The following is a 23,066-nucleotide window of genomic DNA, read 5'->3' on the forward strand; positions in this document are numbered from 1 at the left end:
CGAGTGAGAGGAACATGCAGATCAGCACAGGTAAATCCAGCACCAGCACTCTGACTGATTCCCTCAATTCCTTGTTTAAAAACAGCACTTCCTTTGGCTACTCAAGTTCTATATGGCAGGTTTAGCAGCTTATTACCCTCCACTCCAGGGATCATTTGTTGTTTTCAATTGACCATGACAAGATTCCTTAATCTAGGTTCAATCTAGGTGGCCCTGTGCCACCTTGAAGCTTGAATTCAGTACTGGCAAGATTCAAGCACCTTTCTTGGAGCTCATGGGCCAGTGCTTCCATTGTGACCTGTCCCTCAGGCTACATTCCTAGCAGCCATTACATCAGCCTGGAGGTGAGCGAGATGAAGTGCCTGTAGCCAACCCTTTTCACAATGTTCTGTTAAGGATAAGGTGGTGCTGAATCTGCACCCTAAATTTCTCCCTGACGTCCTCTCTGGATGCCATCTCAAATAGTCCACTGGTCTCTTTTCCAGAACCATGTGTCTAACCAGGAGAAATTCAGAACACATAAAGCAGATGGCAAAAGAGCCTGAGTCCATTAGTTGGATAGGACAAAATCTTTCTCTGGCCTCCAGATTTTTGGGGGTGGTGTTTATGGAGACGTTCAAGTGAACAGTAAACCTCCAAGATATTGTCTAGAGTGGAACAGACCCTCTACTCAATCCTGTTTATGACCAAGTGGGTGTGCCAGTGAAAGATCCCATGAAGGAACATTTTACTAGATGCTAAGGCAGTTTCTGTGGAATGATTGAGAATTGTCTCCGTCTCTGAAAACTGCAATGTAGCGCTCCATTCCCCTTTAGCTGCTCGACCTAAGCGCTAAGTATGAAGATTTTTATGTGAAGGCATCCCTCTTTCTCCAATTAGGAGCTTTCCAGCCCTCATACAGGGGCTTTTACTCATAGTCGCTCTCCCAGGAGTGGGGAATCTGCAGAAGTGTTTGGGTTTATAATCTCATATCAAATGCTCAGTGTGTGTGTGTGTGTGTGTGTGTGCGTGCAACTTGAAGTCCCTGCTGCTGCTTGTAAGGAGGTGCGTGTGTCTCAAGAGTGTAGATCTTCAGAGACAATATACTCGTATAACTCCAGTTACCGATAAGTAACCTTCTTCTTTCTAGTTAGCGAAGAGCTTGTGCTATGAATTAAGGACAGAACCATCCCCCAAAGTTCAGCCAGTATTTGGTCTATCTAGTGTCACTTCACCCCTGCTTGTGTCTCTCTATTTGTTTTCACTCTGCCCACACTCTGCTCCATTTTTAACCCTGATTTTCTCTCTGCATTTGTTTTCTGTCTGGATTCTTTTCTGACAGGAATAGGAACCCAAGCAGCATTCAAGTTCAAGGCAAAAACTTCACATCCATGGTGCCTGAGTGGATTCAGCATAGTGAATGCACCCCTGCCCAGTGAATGTGCTTAAAAGATGGGAGGGGATGGAGAGCTTTGTCCTGGGTGCAAGTGAGTGCCTGGCTTAGCACCATCTGTTACATATTGGTTATAGCATTTGAGAGTTACCAGCTCAACAGGTAGCTGTTTTGACCAGGAAGTATCAGCACCAGGTCCTTTGCCATCTCCTTCTGCTGCTTCCCTCCCCTCCGAGAAGCACTCTGCTCAGGCAGGCCCTCCTGCCCACCTTCAGGCCAGGTCGGTGCCCCACGCTTAAAAGGCACTGAGCCACGCCTTGTGGCACTGGCTTTTCCACCTGAAGGGTTTCAAGGCAGGGGGGAGAGTGGGTTTCCCTGCCACGCTGTGCTCTTTCCTGTGTGTGGCTGATGTGCCATTGCTGTGTATTTTCTGTTTCATTGCTCTCCGGGAAGAAAGAATCTGCATGGACAGGGCTGTTAAACCCTCCTCCAGAGACTGGGGAGGGGAGGGAATGAGGCAGGTGGGGAGGAGACTTTCTCCTTTCATCTCCAATCTCAGAACAGCTAAAAGAGACTCTCAGGCAGCCGTCCCTACAATAATTCCCCTGTCTGTCTGTCTCTCTGGGCTTCTCTCCCCCGTAACAGATACAAGAATACCATACTTTAGCCTCAATTGAAGCAACAGAGGTTTAAATGCTTTCAGCTCAACCACTGTATTCAGATACTGCTGGAACAGCAGAGCATTCAAGCTCAGACAGCCGCGAACTGAAAACCCAAGCCTACAAAAAAGGGAGAGCGAAAGACAGAAGGGAAGAAAGAAAGCAGGAAACCCAACGTCAACAATCCCATAACTCGCTCCAGCTCATTCATTTTTCTTCTCCCTGCAGCGCTGGGGAAGGGGTCGTGTGGCGTGGTAAGGAATACAAATGCTTGTCTCTTTTTTTCTTTGTCCCAGTGAATTTATTTGTAGCAGGGGGTTCTAATTCGATGGATTTGGGGTTATTTTTTTCCCTTTTTACGATCTTCAGGCGTGATGGCAAGCTCAGTGCATCTCTGGCTTTTTCTTTTTTTAATCTGGATTAAATGTTGGTCGCTGGAGATGGGAACAATTATTATTAATTGCTATTCATTATTTATAACCATTCTCCTTTTTATTAACTTGGAGGCAGGTCGACCTCTTTATTGCCAATGACTATCTAGCTATATACGCACATATACCGGTGCGCACACATACATCTCTCTTACTCTCCATAGCCATCCACACGCCTGAGAGGGACCTAAAGGAAATGACTAATGGCTAGTGTTTGTTTAACCCTTTCTCTTCCACTGCCCACAGCAGAAGGGAAATCGAAAGAAACATAGACTCTTTTACTGGATTCCCCCTTGCTACTGCTGCTTGGAAGCAGGGTACAGCAAAGTTGTAAATAACAATTTTGTCCAGGGAAACAAATGAGTCTGTCTGTGAATGGGTGATGAGAGTAGAATGTAAAAATATATTGAGAATCTAGGGGGTATTTCTGATGGGAAGTACAAAGCCCAGCTCTTTCTCTTGACCTGTGCAAACCTCATTTGTTCCTTGTTGCTTAGAGGGTTTTTTTAAATCCAAGCTGCTGCTTGTTCTGTGGACAACAATAGAAGAGGATAAACAAACAGATGTTTTATTCTTTTCTTCAGTACGCTGCTGATCTGGGAAAGACAGTTTGTTCATTGGATGGGTGGACACAAACACCTGCGAGGCTAAATAACTGTTTGATAGACCCGCATCCTTTTGTGGCGTTTACCCATAGTGCTGCTCAGCACTTCAGATATCTGCTCTGTTATAGAGGGAGGGAGAGGGGAATGAGAGATGATAGGCTAATGGGGTCAGCTTGGTCTGGAGATCAGCAAAGGGGAGTGTGGGTTGAGAGGAGAATTAGCTGTGGACTAGAAAAGACCCTTTCTACACCGCCTTCTCCAGTGACTTCCCCTGTATTGATGGCAGTTGCATCAGGTCTGCAGCATCAAAGAGCTGGTTAAATCATGCTGGTGGCATTGAAGCAAGCTGGAATCTACTCAGCATGAGCAAGAGCTGCAGTTTAGGTTTGGTTCCACCCTGCTTGCTCTGGAGGGATTCTCTGGTGAAGGAGTTTCTCTCTCTCCCCCCCCCTTTTTTTTTTAAAGAGGGGGCTATTGAGGGAGCTACATGGAAAGTCAGTGTGCTTAAATGACAGCCCCTTTGATTGCTCTCTGGGAGCAGCCGCTTAGCTTGTTGCTTTAAGAGGAGGAAGCTGATTGCTGCAGCCCCAGTGGAGATGCTTGGAAGGGAATATTGATTAAGTGGTCGGGGCACATCATCTTTGCAGATACCCAAGCAAAGGAACTGGGGAGAGAGCAAAACACAACGCCGAGTAGTAAGGGCTCAGTGTGTCCTAGCTACTGCAAGTGTTGTGTTGCAAAGGTGATTAACCCTCAAAGGCTGAGGCATCTACACTATGGTGCTTCTAGTTGATCTGGATGGTGCAGGTGCTACAGGACATTCTGGGACACTTATGCTTGGTGGAATTCATAAAAAAGATGTAGAGTTCCTGGGAATTAACTATTATGCAGTCCTGTGTACTAGAGCCCAGAGTAGGACTATTTTTTAAATCTTCTTCCTGTCCCACCACGCAATATCCACTCCTGCATTGTTTCTTGTTGATTTTTATCTTGAGCCTATCTGCAAAAACCTTAGATCTAGCAAGAGACACCAATTCTCCTATACTACTATAAAACCAAAACAAAATTGTTTAGTCACGATCGTATATACAGAAACAGAATTAGACACAATTTTTATGTGGCAAACTGATGAGAGATTTAGTGTTTTCCTGCAAATTACCACAGTCTGTTTTTTGCCCACCCAATCCCACCTGCAAAAAAGTACATGTTACTGGCTCCCGCTATTATGGCAGCAGGTTCTGCGGGATCCCAGACCCACTGCAGGGCTCTACTATATACACCATCTCATACCTGGTAGAGGAAAGAGAAGGCTCCTCAGGGCTTGAGGTACTGCAGCCATTGGTAGGACATGAGGTCAAGAATAGGATATACAAACTTTCTGGACTGGGATAATCTTGTAGCCACGTTTCTAGAGTGAGATGGTGCATGAAGGAAAGAGGAGAGAATGAAAATAACGCAGCCACCAGCCATGCCTGATAGACTCTGAAGTTGGGGGGTTGGCAGGGGATATGGGGTTCTGGGCCTGGGCACTCTGAGGTGCTGGGCTCTGAGACGTGGACCTATTAAAAGGAACAATGTTGTTAAGCATTGGATTGACAAGCCTACTCACTGAAATCTGTTACCCACAGAGCAGTCACAGTCTGAGCAGCAGCAGTGCAAGCTTCCCCCACACTTCCTCTGTACACCTGGCTGGGAGAAACCACCCTAGCGGTGAATGAGCAGTTAATCCCATGACCAAGTTAGATCCTTGGCCTCCCTGCTGAGTCTGCCAGCTATCTGCTCGCACGGTGGTGTCTTCAGACAGAGAAAATGGGCTGAGGCCCTCCAGTGAGCAATGATTTCTGGGCACAATTCACCAAGGCTGGTCTTGATCCGGTGACATAGAGGACAATCCATCATCCAGCCACCTCATCTTTTTCAAGGAAGAGTGTGAGAGAGACAGAACTAACAGTGTCCTAGATTGTCAGGAGAGAAGTTAGGCAAGAGACAAGCACGTGCCCACTCCAAATAATGGAATTAGTCAGGGTGAGGTGGTTCTACAGATGGATAAAGATGCTGGTGCTATGGATGCAATCCTGGCCTTTCAGTGTAGCTTTTTAACTGCCTCTTTGCCCTAAAGGAGGAGCCTTCAACCTAAAGGATCTCCAATGGTTTTGAAAATGATGCTGCTGTTCCTGTAGACTTTCTATCTACCTGTCCTTCAGAGCATGCTCAGTGCCTGATTGCCTGTCCAGACTGTACCCAGTTTCTGCTTTCCCCATCGCTCCTGATACACAAAACCAGGAGAGGCAAGTGAGCACAGTGGTGTCCAATTCTCTTAACAAATGGAGATCTGAGAAGTTGCTGGTGCTTGGGCTGTACATGGTACCTTCTGGCACATAGGTCTGATTGCAGATTCCACCACCTCTCCTGTAATTTCCTCTTGTTTTTTCCTGTATGGTAAAAAGTGCAGCATGTGTATATGCACAGGTACATTCTGTGCACCACTGTGCAGATAGCTCAGCATCTAGGGAGCTCTGTTTTTCTTTGGTTCTGTGTCTTTTCTGACAAATATGTCATGAAACTTCCCTCCTTCGACCTTAATTCTTTCTCAGTCCCCTTCTTTCTATACATTTCTTTTTTACTCCCTCCTTCTTTTCCCATCCTTCTCCATTTTGTAGACTTACTTTCATTCTGCTTCTTTGCATCCCCACTTTCCTTTCCTCTCTTGCTATTTCAGTGTTCTCTCATTTCTTCTCTCTCTCTCTCTCTCTCTCATTCTTTCCTTTCAAGTCCTCCTCCTCCTCAGTTTTGCTCCAGCTCAGCTCTGAAGAAAAAAGCCCAGCCCTTTAACTGTGGGTGTATTCCTGCCAAATGTTTACAAAAAGCACAATGTACAGACCGAATCCTGGCATAATTACACACCCAGACAGATAGCATAGTAAATAATCCTGCCTTTCAAATACTCCTCCAGTCCCTACTACTGCCATCACTTTCTCCTGCTGTCATGTCTCTGAGCTAAACGTATATTCATTTTGCACATACGTACATTTCAGATGTATCAAGTCTGGGTATTCAGTGTATATGCATATCGCAGTGGTGGGCAACTTGCGGCCTGTCATAGTAATCTGCTGGTGGGATGCCAGACAGTTTGTTTACATTTGCATGACTGCCTATAGCTCCCAGTGGCCGTGGTTCACCATTCCTGGCCAATGGGAGCTGTGGGAAGCAGCGGCCAGCACCCGCAGCTCCCACTGGCCAGGAACAGCGAACTACAGCCACTGGGAGCTGTGGGGAGCCATGCAAATGTAAACAAACTGTCTGGTGGCCCACTAGCGGATTACGGTGGTGGGCCGAGGGTTGCCCACCAGTGGTGTATAGTATCTCAGTATGTATGTGTCCATGGCTGGCATGGCTGTTTTCATTGTATGTGTACATAGACTGTCTATGTATGCCTTACACTGGACCATTATCTGTATCTAACACCGACAGAGTACAGTCATTGGCAGGATCAAACCCGGGACCTCTAGAGCTAAATGCATGAGTCTCTACTGCATGAGCTAAAAGCCACATGGCTCTTAGCGAAGGTTGTAGCAGACTTATTAATCTCTAAGTGGCCTTGGTGCCACTAGAGGGGATAGAACACCACGGCCAGGAGGTGTGTGGGTTACAGGTACAGATATTTTTATTTATCTATTTAGTGCTGTGTGTGTATAGCATTTTGCAAATAGAAGATGTAGCTCTTTGGGTTAAGAATAAGCACCTATTTATCAATAATGTCAGTGAAGGTAACAGGAATGAGGAAGGTGAAGGGAGGTGCAAGGATCACAACAAAAGGTTGTCATGGTTTCAGTTAGTGATCCATGGCATGCCAAAAGTTCTAGTTAGTTTCACAGGTACATTTATGTATATATAATTGCGGTCAGATGTTTGGCTGCGTGTGTGTTCTCCCTGTGTGCTGTCCCAGCTTTGCGCAGACAGTTGGTACAGTAGATCTTGAGTGAAACACCCAATGACCACAAGATCCGTTAATGTACGAAGGCACCCAGCCAGGTTTATTGTTGATGAAGCACGGTATTAATATCCCACAGACTCTACCGGACTACTAATACATGTATGCACATAACAATGGACCATCTTAGTGAATGAAGGGACTTTCTGTTCCTCCTTAGGCTAGAGAGAGAGACACTCCATTTGAAGGCCCATTTTATAAATTAATGCAAACAAGTTACATAATGCCCCTCTGACATTGTTAGTTGACACCCTCTGAGGTAGCTGATTACCACCCACCACCTTGTACATCTCTATTCATTACACTGTCATCCTGACCTTATCTTTAGGATGGGTTAGCATGTTCCTGTTATCTTTAGGGAATGCGTTGATATCAAGGTGTTCTGGTACCATCCTTCTAGCACTGTGTAGGAATGTGTGTTTCTGCAATATCTGCCCTGTTCTTGCCAAATGCTGTGAGCAAGGCTTGCCTCTTGCTCACAGCTTAACTTTGCTTTATATCAGCAAAGTTTTGACTACTACTTTAGCTCAGGCCTCATACTAGGCCTCATATACACAGGCTTATGTCTCAGGCTCTCTTCCTACTACATTCCACCCCTTTTTGTCTTTTTATGAGCAGGATGTTTACCCATCGTTTCAGAAAACCATAATGCATGAACTGAAGATGACGCATTGGGCTAAACACTGTTATGTGGGTACCTTATTTACCATTTATACATTTATGCCCCATTTGTTCCATAGTTTGTACATTTTTTTGTACGACCGATGGACAGGTTTTATTTTTCAATTGTTTTTAGTTCCTTAGGGTGGACCTGGGAATGTTAGGCCAGGGACTTTGAGGAAAGTAGTTTTATGATTGAGCCTTGGTGGAACATTTAAATAATTACTATACATGAGTAATATGGATATGGTGCATATGTTTGTAGTGTATATGGGTATATATGTATAGTACGTGTGTGTACATATGACACCACCTAATGTAGCCAGTTACCACCCATCACCTTGTACACTGTCATCCTGACCTTATCTTTAAGATAGGTCAGCATGTTTCTGTTATTTTTAGGGAATGTGTTGGTATCAAGGTGTTCTGAAACCACCCTTCTGGAATATGTTTACATATATATTCTTGTGCCTAGCACTACTTAGGAATGTGTGTTTCTGCAATATCAGCCCTGTTCTTGCCAAATTCTGTGAGTAGGTCCTGCCTCTTGCTCACAACTTAACTTTGCTTTATATCAGCAAAGTTTTGACTACTGCTTTAGCTCAGGCCTCTAATACAAGGGCTTATGTCTCAGGCTCTCTTCCTACTACAATAATAGCATTGTCAGTCATGTGTATAGTCTGCAGCATCAGATTTCCAATACTGTGTGTGCTGTTGTGGTTGTTAGTCTGAGCTGGCAGTTGCTGTGATTGTGAGTCATTTTTTCTGCTATTGCAGTGGTTGTGGATCTGTGTCTGCCTCTAATTGCTGTGTGGTCAGACTAGTGTTAGGTTGTTACACTTGTGGCTGAGTCTGTGCTCCTCCTGTAGCTGTGGTGGTGGTGAACTAGTCTCTACCTGGACTCACTTCCAAGGAAATTACTGGGGGAGAGGGGAACCGGGATTAGTTTTGGTTTATGGGAAATGGTTGTTGAGCGGCTTTTGGTTTTGCTAAATTAAATCCAGTGGTGGTTTGGACCCTGCTCATAATTATCATAGTCACCAGCACACTGGGGAATGTGGGTAAACAGACCCAGTTTGGGTCTCGACTCAATCGAATGAGCATCCTTGTTTCCATATTGCCCTGTCTTTTTATTTTTCCCCTCACATGCCTCCTCCTTTGTGAGTATTTTGTATTGGTATTGTAGTGTGGAAACCACACTTGGGAGCTTCCATGTGTCTCTAACACTTGGTTTGAGTGGCAGATTCTTTGCAAGGCCAGATGATAAACATATAAATATATAATATATATATGCCTCCTAAGTATGTGTGGGAGTCCCACAGGTTTTCTGTGTGTGTGTGTGTTTTGTGTCATTGGGGTTGTTCTGTGTGCATCTCACAGGTGCTTGTGAGTTCAAAGATTCCTCTGCTGGTGAGAGGAATAGGAAGCTCTTACATTCTCTCTCTTACCATGGTGAGGAAAGTGATCCTTGCATGTAATAAGAAAAATAAGCAGATCAGTTTGTCAGGTTCTCTGGAACCTTCCTCTATGAAAGGCTTGAGGTAAACAGACAATTTTTTTAAGCACCTTCCGTGTGGACAGTGCCTTGCAGGGTTAATTCAGACTGCAAGAATTACTAGCATTACAGTGTTGTGGGGATGGATGAACTCCAGCAGCACTTAGGCTGCTCATGCTTACTAGAGGGCTGTCTGCTGTACAGGAATGGATTTCTTATTCCAGGCTGGATCAAAGTCTACTATAAACCACCTCCTCCTTACAGACACTGCATGAAAATAGCCTGAGAGACAGAGCCATTCAGAAAGAGGCTCCTTGGTGCTAGCACCTTGGCATCCCTGTCATAGTTAGTTAAAAACAGAGGTGCTTTAACCAATCACCTCCCCATAGCCCTGCCATCCTTTTAATTAAACAGTCTATTCAGACAATCACTGCTGGATTTATAGAGGGTGCCTCGCACAGAGCTAGATTTTCCTGGTGAAAAGGACAGGTGCAGTCAAAGACCCTGTGCTCAGAGGGGTCCAGCCAATGTCCCTTTGCATGGGGGAGCACTCAAACCATCCCAAATGGCCCATGGACCTGGCTTGGGAACAATGGGGAGCTTTAAAAGAGCCCCATAGCCTGCCTTGTGCCAGCAAGGAAAGGAGAAAGAATGCTGAATTGTACATTATTTTTACTCACAGGAGGTGATCAGATGCTTATGAGTGTTGATATAAGAACATCGGTGATTTGGCCCATCATTACCTTGGGGGTAATGCAGCTCCAATGCCAGCCAGTGCCCACCAGGCACAATCCATCCCATGACCCCTGCTTTTGTTTAGAACAGCTGAAGCAATGCATCAGAGAAAATGTATGCAGAAGTGTCAAATGGATAGACTCTCAGGATCTGGCCCTGTTTAGCTCTCCATTCCCTTCAAGAAAAAGCCTTTCTAGATTGAGGACCACAAACTGCTCTAATTATAGCTCACGCCCCACCTTTCCCAATAAAAATCAAGCACAAACGAAAGGAAGGAGAGGTTGATTGGTGTGCCAAGCTATCTTCTGTAGTCTCAGCGGCACTGTCTGCACTAGGAAATTGAGCTATTGCTGGCAAAGCATCCACCTGAATTGGTAGTAAAGACAGTTTTGCCCTAGTGTGGATGGGCCCAAATTATTTTCAGCAACATAGCCCTGAGTTAGAAGGGTCCTTAAGTATGTACCTAACTTTAAGGATGTGATCAGTCCCATTGGCTTCAATGGGACTGTTTGTGTTTGTAAAGTTAATCATGTCTAGATACCCTGCTGAATGAGGGCCCTTTACAGGATGCATGCGTGGGAGTTGATGGAGCCATAGTCAATTTCCTAGTATGTAGCTATGGTCAATGTTAATACCATCCTAGTATCCAGTTCAGCTCTTGCTTTCACTGACTATGGTCTTGAGCGAGCCTGCATTACCATAGATTTTGTTCGCTACATCCCTGGTTCCTCCACATATCTGGCATCATCCTCCTTTCTGCCCCTTCACACAACTTTTCCAGTGTTAAGGTACATAAAACCATAGGACAGGAACGGACCTCAAGAGGTCATCTAGTCCAGTCCCTGGCACTCATGGCAGGACTAAGTATTATCTAGATTCATAGATTTTAGGACTGGAAGGGACCTTGAGAGGTCATCGAGTCCAGTCCCCTGCTCTCAGGGCAGGACCAAATACAGTCCAGACCATCACTGGCAGATGTTTCTCTAACCTGCTCTTCAAAATCTCCAATGATGGAGATTCCACAACCTCCCTAGGCAATTTGTTCCAGTGCTTAATCACCCTGGCAGTTAGGGAAGTTTTCCCTAATGTCCAACCTAAAATTCCCTTGCTACAATTTAAGCCCATTGCTTCTTGTCCTATCTTCAGAGGTTAACGAGAACAATTTTTCTCCCTCCTTCTTGTAACAACCTTTTATGTACTTGAAAACTACTATCATGTCCTCCCTCAGTCTTTCCTTCTTCAGACTAAACAGACCCAATTTTTTCAATCTTCCCTCATAAGTCATATTTTCTACAACTTTAATCATTTTTGTTGCTCTTCTCTGGGCTTTCTCCAATTTGTCCACATATTTCCTGAAATGTGGCACCTAGAACTGGACACAATATTCCAGTTGAGGCCTAATCAATGTGGAATAGAATGAAAGAATTACTTTGTGTGTCTTATTTACAACACCCAGCTAATACATCTCAGAATGATATTTGCCTTTTTTTGCAACAGTGTGACACTATTGACTCCTATTTAGTTTGTGAGGCACTATAACCCCCAGATCCCTTTCTGCAGTTCTCCTTCCTAGGCAGTCATTTCCCATTTTGTATGTGTCCACTGATGCTTTGAGCTGGAGTTGTGATTTCCAGCTGCAGGAGACATACCTATGCTAGCTCTAATCCAGCTAGTTTACTACAAATAGTGTGTCTGTAGTGGTGCAAGTGGCAGGAGAGGCTAATGGCTCCAGTACATACCCATCTAAGATGCTCGCCAGGTGCTCTGGGTGGTTAGCAATTCCTGCTGCTTGCCCCACCAGTTACTCTATTTTTAACACACTAGCTCAGTCAGAATGACATCCCCAGTTCAAAGTATAGACAGACCCTTAGTGCAAGGCTTCCTCCTCTGCATCAGGCTCCCTGCATCCCTCCACTCTGCCATCTCACCAGCTCTTTGCAAAGCTGATCTGGGAAGGACGTACTTACCTCTTTGCTCAACTTTAGAAAAAATTCTCCAGGGTAGGTCCAAAATGCTACAAATTGCAAAAACATTACTGAAGCATTTGGGATCATGGCTGTAAAATTTTGGATTAATTTTTTGTGGGTATATCTCTTAGTTCCTGTACTGAGCCTTCAAGGAACTCTACCCTTCTACATCACTTCTGACCTATAACACCCCTGGTTTTTTCAGTTCTGGGCCCGTAAACTGCTCTGCTGATGCACCTCAATCATGATCTACATTGACCTTGCTATTACAGAGCTGTGTCTCCACAAAATTCAGCTAATGTACCTCATTCCTGATGAGATGTGCTCCTAGCTGCTCCAGTCATGGGTCTTCATACAGCTCTCAGTGCATCTCAGGGCTTGTCTATACCATGGGATAATGTGCTCTGCGGGGGTGTGATTTCTAAAGCACACTAACATGCTGCACATTGATTGGTCCAGTAGGCCCTGTTGGTGTGCATTACTGTTTTAATCAGTACTACGTTAAAGCACACTAGAGAATCTTCAGTGAGCACCAGCAGGGTCTACCTGAAAAATTCATGACCAGATCCAGTTCTACTCTCCACAGAACTGGTATTTGACTCTTGTACCTCATGCTCACACTCAATTCCACATTAATATGGATAACTGTCCTCTCAGTTTGAAGCTAGCTAAGGCAATACTGCATCCCTGAAACCAGGAATGTCTGTGCATGGGGCCTAGCCTCATGTCCTGGTTGATCTGACAGAAGCCAGCATGTTTTCATGGTTGCGGTAAACCCCAGCAGACTGGCATTAAACTGAGCCTTCACAACTTGAAAGCTGAACCATTTCTTGGTCTTCCAAATTGGGCTGCCAGCAGCAGCATGCTTTTTGGGTTCTCAAAGGCCAGCTCTACCTGATGTTGAAGTACTGGGCCTCCTCTGAGCTGCAATTATCAAATGTGAGGTGGTGTGATGTGGAGGCATCCTAACAAAGTGTATGTATGCAGCTTGTTATTTGGTACAGCCACTCCAAGGTGCCTCAGCGTACTGAGAGACCTAAAAGGGGAAAGACAGTTAACTATGCAGGAACGTTATAATGAAAATACAGCTGAGCATTAATGTAAAATCTGAACATACTAGAGAGGCAGGGCAGCCAAGTGGCCACTGAAACCACCTTAGGCCTTGATGCCCAGACTCGATCTGGCAGTGTCATTACCAGTGTGAAACTAGGCATAGCCACCTGAAAGTGGCCATTTGGAAAAAATGGGTCTTCAGACATGAATGGAAAATGCTGAAAGCTTCTGCTGTCTGGATGTGCTTAGGCTGTGGTTTAAAGTAATGGAGCACTGGGTGACAAGCCATTCACTGGACTTCTGGCATGCGCTGCCTTGCAGATGTGGACAAATGCAGGCCATGACCCCAATAATGGGGAATGCCCAAGCCTGAGGTGACAAGGGCGAGGGTGAGGTGAGAGGTGGGAAGGGACTTGAATGGAAGGGGAAGAATCTTTAAGTCACTTTGGTGCTTCTGATGACTCTTTGGAGCTGCTGAGATCTTTTGAGAACTATTTGCATCAGCCAGCACCACTAGCAGCAGACTGTAGCAATTGTTGCTCGTGCAGAGCCTTGTCTGTGGAACCAGAGAGAAGTTATGTCCAAAGCTGACTGAGAAGAGTTAAAAGGGATCTCACAAAACTGGGTAAATGGGCAACAAAATGGCAGATGAAATTCAATGTTGATAAATGCAAAGTAATGCACATTGGAAAACATAATCCCAACTATCCATATCAAATGATGGTCTAAATTAGCTGTTACCACTCAAGAGAGAGATCTTGGAGTCACTGTGAATAGCAGGGCCGGCTTTAGGAAGTGCGGGGCCCAATTCGAACATTTTCAGTGGGGCCCTGGAAGGGATGACTAAAAAAAAAACACGTGTAAAAAAAAGCCTTTCATTTTTTCCATGTATTATTTACTTTCCATAACTATATAAATAATACAATTATATATTAGGTACATTGCATCATATATGCTGTTGATTGCTTATTAATGACTGCCATTTCACATGTGTGGGTCCCTTCCACTCCCTGCAGGTGTGCACATGTGTGGGTCCCAGCTGCTCCCTGCCCCCCTCATTGAAGCAGGTGTGCAGGATTACTGCCCTGGGAACTGCAGGGCAGCAGTGGACATGGGGCTGGTTGGAGGCAGGTCAGAGGCTGACTGGAGGTAGGATCTAGCTGCTGGCAGGGAAAGGGGTGCATGGCTGGCTGGAGACGGGGGTGTGGGGTGGGCTGGCTTCAGGCAGGGCTGCAGGGGGATGCAGCAGGGGTTGGGAAGGGTTGGAGACAGAGGAGTGTAGAACTGGCTAGATTCAGGCAGGAGAGTGCAGCGGGGTTGGCTGGAGACAGGGCAGGGGGGTTGGGGCTGGGTGCGGGCAGGGTGTGCAGGGCTGGTGCAGGCAGTGGTGTGTGGGGGCTGGCTGGCTTTGGGCAGGGCCACAGGGGTGTGTGGCAGGGGGTGGTTGGAGACAGGGCAGGGGGTTTGGCAGGGGCTGGCTGTGGGCATGGAGTGCAGAGCTGGCTGGGGGCAGAGCTGGCTGGGGGCAGGGCAGGGGGTGCAGCAGAAGCAGCTGGAGCCCCAGCCCTTTAAATAGCCCCCAAGCCTCCCGCTATCCCAGAGCTTTGGGGGTTATTTAAAGGGCCCGGGGCTCCCCTGCTTCTACTCCGCCCCGGACCTTTTAAATAGCGGTGAGAGCCCTGTAGAATACATGGGGGTGGCAGGGCTCCATCGGCTATTTAAAGGACGGGGTGGCAGAGGCAGCTGGAGCACCAGCCCTTTAAATAGCCCCCGATCCCAGGGCTATGGGGGCTATTTAAAGGGCCCGGAGCTCCAGCAGGGAGACTGGGGCTGCGGGGCAGTTTGCCGCGCTCCGGCTGCGGCTCCAGCTGGGAGAGTGGGGCTGCTTGCCGTGCTCCGGCAGGGGCTCCAGCCGGGAGAGCGGGGCTGCTTGCTGTGCTCTGGCCGGGGCTCCAGCCGGGAGACCGGGGCTGCGGGGCGGCTTGCTGTGCTCTGGCTGGGGCTCCGGCTCTCGGCGCGGGGCCCGATTCCTGGGAATCGGCTGAACCGGCCCTGGTGAATAGTTCTCTGAAAACACCCACTCAATATGCAGAGGCTGCCAAAAAACAAACAGAATGTTGGGAATCATTAGGAAAGGGATAGATAATAAGACAGAAAATATCATAGTGCCTCTACCTAAACCCATGGTACGCCCAGATCTCGAGTACTGCATGCAGATGTGGTCGCCCCATCTCAAAAAAGATATATTGTAATTGGAAAAGGTACAGAAAAGGGGAACAAAAATGATGAGGGGCATGAAACGACTTCCATGTGAGGAGAGGTTAATAAGATTGGGACTTTTCAACTTGGAAAAGAGATGATTAAGTGGGGATATGACAGATGTCTATAAAATCATGACTGCTGTGGAAAAAGTAAATAAGGAAGTATTATTTTCTCCTTCTCATAACACAAGAACTAGGGGTCACCAAATGAAATTAATGGGTAGCATGTTTAAAACAAACAAAAGGAAGTATTTCTTCACACAATGCACAGTAACCTGTGGAACTCTTTGCCAGAGGATGTTGTGCAGGCCAAGATTATGAGGGTTCAAAAAAGAACTAGCTCAGTTCATGGAGGATAGGTCCATCAGTGGCTATTAGCCAGGATGGGCAGGGGTGCAAAAACATGCTTTGAAGTGTCTGTTTGCTAGAAGCTAGGAATGGGCGACGGGATGATTCACTTGGTAATTACCCATTCTGTTCATTCCCACTGGGGCACCTGGTGTTGGCCACTGTTGGAAGATAGGATACTGGGCTAGTTAGACCTTTGCTCTGACCCAATATGGCCATTCTTATGTATGTTCTTATGTGATCTGCACTAGTCATATCTGGAAAAGAAAGGAACGTGCTCCAACAACTTGCAGCCAGCATGTGAGCGTCCGTGTAGGCCTGGCCTGTCAGTTCACTACGATAGTACCAAATTACCTGGAAATGAGGCTCTGATTGCATAGTTCCTCTTTTGATAAGACACCTAGATTTCTAATTAAACAGGCAGGAACCACCATACAAATGTCAGTAATATTGGTGGTAAGAGAGGAAAAAATGTCCATTAGCTACTAAACTGAGACCACTGCTCTCACTCCACTCATAAGCCAGGTCAGGTGTGAGTTCTGGCCTCCAAAAGGGCGTTAACCTGTTGTGTCATGTAGCCCTCTGTTAGTGACGTGCTTGGTGGAGGAAGCTCTTGGAGCTGGGTGCAAAATCTCTGCCACTAAATGGAGTGTTGGGGGGGGGCAGAGATTTCCCTTTAGTCTGATGGAGTCACCCCTCTCTGGTAAAACACCCCAGTCAGAGATTACTTTGATTGGGGGCCTCGTGTTTCTGTAGAGCTCACGGTTAGTGACTTTGGAATGCAATATCTTGCACTGAGTATAGGGTGTTTTACCCTAGCAGGGAGAAGGGGACTATACCCCACCTGGATCCACTGCTGTACATAGCATCCTCCCCATTCTGTTTCAGAGCTCAGTTGGTACCACTCAGTGTATTTTTCAGAAGCAGATGGGATCAGCAGCAGGCTGGAGGAGCATGCATGCAGCTCAGGGATCTCCCCCTGGTTTGTCATACTAATGCTGTCCTCCTGTCCTTCCTAGTGAGCCCCCACCTCAGTTCAGCTCTCCCCACATCCACTGAGCCAGACCCATGCAGACTTGGCTCTCTGCTGTGAGCCTGCAGGCAGCTTAATGCGCTACTGCCTTAAGCAGGTGGCTGCTTTATCAGACTGAGGGCTGGCATCCACACTTCTTTGGCATAGGCCTATGGCAAAGTAGCTGCTTCTCCTCTGCTGGCTCAGTCCCTTGCCACCTTGGAGCCGCAGGCTTGGGCAAAGCAAAAGCCCTTCCTGGTCGCACAGGGTCTGGCTGATCCCTTCTCAGCCAGTCCCTTGCTCAGTTTTTCTCTCCTTCTGGGGAGAGTGCAATCTGCCTTGCAGGAAGAGTTTCAGAATCCTACTCACTAGTAGCTGCTCTACTTCTCTCCTCTTCCCTGCCAGGGAAGGTTTAAAAAGGTCCCCAGCAATTGGGGCCAGCTGAAGCTAATTAGTTCCCTGGTAACCCCTGTTCCAGCTGAGCCTTGTTTCTCCGTGGCTATCTCCCCTCAATGGATAGGGAGAGGCCTTTTAACTCCTCTGGGACTAATTACTACCCCTCTCCTGGTAGCTAATTGTCCTGAGTTAGCCACAGGCCCCAAACTAAACTGGCTTTACACTACTCTGTCCACTCTGCTTATCCACTCATAGCCGCTCCCCGCTGCCAATGATACCAGCCGTCACTCCGTTTACTGCTCCTCCCAAAGCTGCCATCTTGCTTCCTTCCACGCTTCATCTTAGTCACAGATAGTGCTCCCCACTCCGATCCATAAGGATGCTGATCATTTCTCCTTCCAATGTCACCTCTTCAAGACGCACTTCTACCATGATTCCTACAAGACATCAACCAGCTGCTGATGTTTAGGGCAAAGACCATTTAAGAAGTGCTGATGTTGATGGGCGGGGAAGGTTGATCATCTGCTGTACCCTCTCCTGCATCCTCAATTACTTGTTTGTTTTCTTAGCTTGTGAGCTGTTCAGGGCAGGGACTGTGTATTGCTATATCTTTGTACCGTGCCTATAACATGAAGGATATTGTTGTAGTATGAATAATAAAGACCGCTACTGCTGCTGGATGTCAAATGTATGTTTGTGGGGCAAGGTTCAGTTGAGTCCTGTCCCCTCTAGTCTCCCTGTTACAGAAGTGAAGCCAAGCTGCTTGTGCTGGGGTACTTGCCTAGCTGCCAGTGGTTAGAGTTTTGCAAGGGACATTTGTCCAAGTAAGCTTAGGGATTCAGGGACATGTGAGCCCCCCAGAAGTGAGGGGATTTTGCCTGCATTCAGGTGAGTTTAAGATTTATCTCTGAGTATTGGCAATCACTGACTGCCCTAATAGTCACAGCTGCCCTGTGAACGAGGTCAGCATCTTTCTCTGTATTCCACGGATGAAGAAACTGAGGCACTCAGAGGTTAAGGCCCAAATTTTCAAGCTTGGGTTTAAATTAGTCACCTAACTTGATATTGAGGCATTAGCATCTAAGTGGCTTGATTGTTGGAGGTGCTGACCTCAGTAGGCACTGCAGGACTCAGCACATCTGGACTTGGATGACAAATTTTGAGTGACAAATTTCCACCCAAGTGTGGAAATGCCCATCTGTGACTTGCCCAGGCCACAAAGGGAGCTGAGATTTTTGTCCCCTGCTCTGGTGATTTCGTAGGCTACTAGACCCCACTGCCTCTCATGCTATTCAACTGCACCTTCTTGTGGCCAAAGCTCTTGCTGGTGGCTCCGCATAGGAGCTGGCTTAGTTATAGGCAGCTGGGAGCAGGAATTGTCAGCAATGCTAGTGCTGTCGGTGGTAGCTAGGGTGACACCGTCCATCACAGAAGTGAACTGATTTGGGGTCATCTCAGAACTCAAGGGACTTGTAACCGCATTTATACTGTACCCCCAAGCCCAGCCCTGGCTGGCTGTGAAGGGATTATGGATAAACCTGTAAGCTTCTGGGAAAATCGGTGACAAGCTTTCATGCTAGGGAGTAAAATCTCTTTTCTTTTTCTTTGTCCCCTGCTCCACTCTCCCGCCCCCTACCCTGGCAGGTCTCAGAGACTCTCCTACTCTCCATTGCTGCGTCTTGAGGACATGGTGCTGAGCATCCCAGGAACTGTTCCTCTCTGTACCATTAGCCTTGGAATTCTGCTCATGGCATATGCTCTCCCTGCTGAAGCTGGGTAAGATGACAAGAACCTGGGGGTTTTAATAACACTGGTGACTGAGGACTCCGCATGCTCTCCTTGGGATATTCGAGTGTAAGGTCCCCAACTCCCACTTTTCTTCATGTGGAGTATTCCAATATAACCTAGAAAAAGGCAACCCCTGGATTTTATTTAAAGCATTCCAGTATAAACCCAGAAGAGTGTCCACTTCCCTCCCCACACCCTTGCCAAAACCTTGCTATAGGGTTCACGTGTCCCCCCTCTCTAGCACCTGCTCCATTTCGTCTTCTGCAATATTTTCCAGGATGCTGATTGCACCATTCTCCATCTCATATGCAGTATTTCACTGCTGCACAAGTCTCTGTTTTCCTTGTCTGCATGCAATATTCTAGCATAACATAGAACACCTCCCCTCCCCACCCCCCCCAGAATATTCACTCTCTTGTAGCTGAGAGTGACTGAGATTACATTAGCATTGTTCAAGCTGCTATAGTTAAGGTTATGTCAGCACTTTTATGACAAAAAACAATTTTCTAACTTGGCCCATGAGCAATTCACTCTGGGCTAAAACTTGGCAGATTGCTTCCAGGATTTTTTATTTATTTCACAAAATTTGAAAAATGGAATTGATTCAGCTGTTTGACTGTTACAAGTGTAAATGACAATGAAAAAATGCATTGATCTTGGATGGAGTTCTTGGCCTTGGTTAGTGGTTCTTGGACTTGCCCAGGAGCCCATGATCTGGGATGCTACTGCCTGACCTAGCTTGCTTTCTTGCATTCGTATCATTGTTCTTCTTCAAGTGCTTGCTCATATCCATTCCAATTAGGTGTGCGCGCGCCGCATGCACGTTCGTCGGAGACTTTTTACCCTAGCAACACTCGATGGGCCAGCAGGTCGCCCCCTGGAGTGGCGCCGGTATGGCGCCTGATATATACCCCTGCTGGCCCGCCCGCTCCTCAGTTCCTTCTTACCACCCATGTTGGTCGTTGGAACTGTGGAGCACGGCTAGCCGTTCTCCACCTCCCTAGCGTTTCACTCTTCTACAGTATAGTGTATATAGTTCTGTAATTATAGTAATAGTTGTAGTTATAAAGCTAGTTAAGTGTAGTTTGTAAATAGTTATACAGAGGATCAGGGGTTCACCCCCTTTTCCTCCCCGCGGTGCCGGGGCCCATGCCCGGTTCACCCGGGTTTAAGCCTTGTGCGGCCTGTCATCGGCCCACAGGAGATCCGCACGACTCCTGCCTGAGGTGCCTAGGCAAGTCCCACCTTGCGGACAAGTGCCGGATCTGCAAGGCGTTCAAGCCCCGAACGAAGAAGGAGCGGGACAGTCGCCTGAAGCAGATCTTGATGGAGGCAGCGCTGACTCCCCCACCGTCGGCACCGACTCCGGCACCGGGACCAAGTGTCGCCTCCGCTCCGGACCGCCCAGCACCGGCAAAGTCTTCAACTTCCTGCTCAGCACCGGCCCGCACCCTAGCCGGCACCACTTCCTCTCCCCGAGGAGCAAGAAGCACAGGGCTCTTGCGGTACCTACAACTGCACCGCAGTCAGAGCGTGCCTCCAAACCTGACTGCCCGGCACTGTCATCCGCCGCGGCACCGAGCGTCGTCACACCGTCGACTCCGGCTCCTCAGGGACCGTTGAGTCCGGTGCCTCTCAGCTCCCCAGTGAGAACAGCGGTTGAGCTTGTCGCGCCCTCCACGCCAGAGACCTTCTCCGTTGCACGCGACCTCATCGCCCTGACAGAGCCCGAGCTGCCCCAACCCCCGGCACCGCCGATGCGGGTTATCCAGTCGATGGGCAAGCCCGCCATCGTGTGGCCGCATTCGCCAGGCACTACTGAGCATCGGTCCCATTCCAAATCGAGGGACCACTCTCAGCGTTGCCGCTCAAGATCCAGACGCCGCTCGCAGTCCCAAGACCACTCCCACGGCACCGGTCGTACTTGTGGCACCGATCAAGATCCCAGTCGCCGCCATATTACTCTCGGCACCAGTCTAGATCGCGGCACCGACGTTCCTACCGCAGCTGATCCCGGCATGGCAGCGTACGGCACCGGTCGACCTCCCGGCACCAAGCTGGTAGCAGGTCCCGGTCCAGATCGAGGTACTGCCATGACTCCTGGTACCGCTCGCTGGCACCGTGCAGAGACGACATCGGGATGCGCAGAGGCCTGCCGCAGTCATCGACGGCTCCTCCATGGCCTTCAAGGCACTCGTCCGCTTCTTCCCGTATGGACAGCGCCTCTTACGGGGATTCGGATGTTCAGGCCCGCCCAGACCAGGGACCACCACAATGGTCCTTTTGGACGCCCTGGGCATACCACCAAGCCCAGGGCGAACCTTCGGGCCCAGCTCGCTCCAGTCAATCGGAGCATCACAGTCAGCTGGCCTCCCCCCTCAGGTATGGAGGAAGACCCTGCGGATCCCCTGGCGCAGCAGGATGCCCGGGAAGTGGAGGTCCCTCTGGACGAGGCTTCTGTTCAGGAACCACTCCTCCCTGGGGTGTCTTCTTCCTCGTCCCCAGAGGAGGCGGTAGTGGGCACATCTTCATCAGGCCCCCGCCGATTGATCTCCGCGCACATCAAGACCTTCTGAGGCGAGTTGCCCAGAACATAAACCTTCCTGTACAGGAAGTCCCGGAAGTGGAGGACCCAGTGGTAAGCATCCTCTCTGCAAAGGCACCGACCAGGGTAGCCCTCCCCTTCATCAAGTCGATCCAGGCAAAGGCGGACACCATATGGCAGTCTCCGGCCTCCATTCCAGCCACGGCCCGCGGAGTGGAAAGGAAATATATGGTACCATCCAAGGGGTATGAGTACCTCTATGTACACCCCGCTCCCTGCTCCTTGGTGGTACAATCAGTCAACGAGCGGGAATGCCACGGCCAGCAAGCTCCTGCGCCAAAATCCAGGGAAGCCAGGCGCATGGACTTGCTGGGACGCAAGATTTATTCTGCGGGAGGCCTTCAGCTCCATGTGGCGAACCAGCAAGCCCTCCTGAGCCGTTACAGCCACAACACCTGGGAGGCTGTCGGCAAATTTACAGAGCTGCTTCCCCAGGACTCACGCCAGGAATTTTCATCTCTCCTGGAAGAGGGCAGGAGGGTCGCCAGGACCTCGCTACAAGCGTCCTTAGATGCCGCAGATTCGGCAGCAAGAACACTGGCGTCAGGCGTAGCCATGCGCCGTATATCGTGGCTGCAGTCTTCCGGACTACTTCCGGAGCTACAGTACACGATCCACGACCTGCCATTCGATGGGCAGGGCCTCTTCTCTGAGAAGACGGATCCCAGGCTACAGAGCCTGAAGGATAACCAGGTCATCATGCGTTCACTGGGAATGCACACGCCCGACTCAGAGAAGGCCATTCCGCCCCTACCATCAGCGCACTTACCCCCCGCCTCGCCCCAGACAAGATTTTAACCGGAGGCGAGGCCGGCCGAACCGTAGACGTCAGTCAGGTCCTCAAAGGGGTAACACTTCTGGGTCCGACAAGCCACCGCAGGGACCCAAGACGAACTTTTGAAGGTGCGCCCGAGAGCAGCTTACCAATCCCTTCCCTGGATCCCCTTCATTTCCTCAACCGCCTCCGCCCCTTCCTGCCGTCTTGGTCCCAGCTAACTTCGGATCGTTGGGTCCTGCGCACGGTGGAGTTTGGTTACCATCTTCAGTTTATTTCTCCATCCCCCTCCCATCCTCCCTCCTCGTCCCTCTTCAGGGACCCCTATCACGAGCAACTTATCGTCCAGGAGGTTCGCAAGCTCCTGCTCATCGGAGCTATAGAGGAGGTGCCAAGGGAGCTAAGGGGCAAGGGGGTTTATTCCCGGTACTTCTTATTCCCCAAGTCAAAAGGGGGCCTTCGACCCATCCTGGACCTGCGAGGCCTGAACAAATTCATCAAAAAGTTCAAGTTCCGATGATAACCTTAGGAACCATCATTCCCTCCCTGGATCCCGGAGATCGGTACGCCGCTCTCGACATGAAGGACACTTACTTCCACATTGCGATCTTTCCCCCGCACAAGTGGTATCTTCGCTTTGTGGTAAATCAGGACCACTACCAATTCATGGTCCTCCCCTTTGGGCTCTCCTCGGCCCCCCGAGTATTCACCAAGTGTATGGCGGTCGTCGCCGCTGCCCTGCGCCATCGTTGTATCCATGTCTTCCCTTACCCCGACGACTGGCTCAATCGAGGCACGTCGGAGGCGCAGGTGACCGGGCACATCACCATCATCAGGGAGCTGTTTGCGAATCTAGGCTTGACCATCAACCCGGACAAGTCCACTCTGGTGCCTACGCAGAGCATAGAGTTCA

The 23,066-nt window shown here is 48.5% G+C and overlaps 1 protein-coding gene across 1 annotated transcript in view; it reads left to right on the top strand.

Moving 5' to 3' along the window:
* The first annotated feature begins 1,925 nt into the window (after positions 1-1,925).
* The window catches only part of GABRA3 (gamma-aminobutyric acid type A receptor alpha3 subunit), a 137,015-nt gene continuing 115,874 nt past the window's right edge, over positions 1,926-23,066 (top strand). Inside the window, exons 1-2 of the mRNA XM_030575756.1 lie at positions 1,926-2,285; positions 18,630-18,761. Of these exons, the coding sequence (XP_030431616.1) occupies positions 18,673-18,761 (89 nt within the window). The 5' untranslated portion in view covers positions 1,926-2,285; positions 18,630-18,672. The remainder of the gene's footprint in view (positions 2,286-18,629; positions 18,762-23,066) is intronic.

The sequence above is a fragment of the Gopherus evgoodei genome, chromosome 9, assembly GCF_007399415.2.
Source record: "Gopherus evgoodei ecotype Sinaloan lineage chromosome 9, rGopEvg1_v1.p, whole genome shotgun sequence".
Lineage (NCBI taxonomy): Eukaryota > Metazoa > Chordata > Testudines > Testudinidae > Gopherus > Gopherus evgoodei.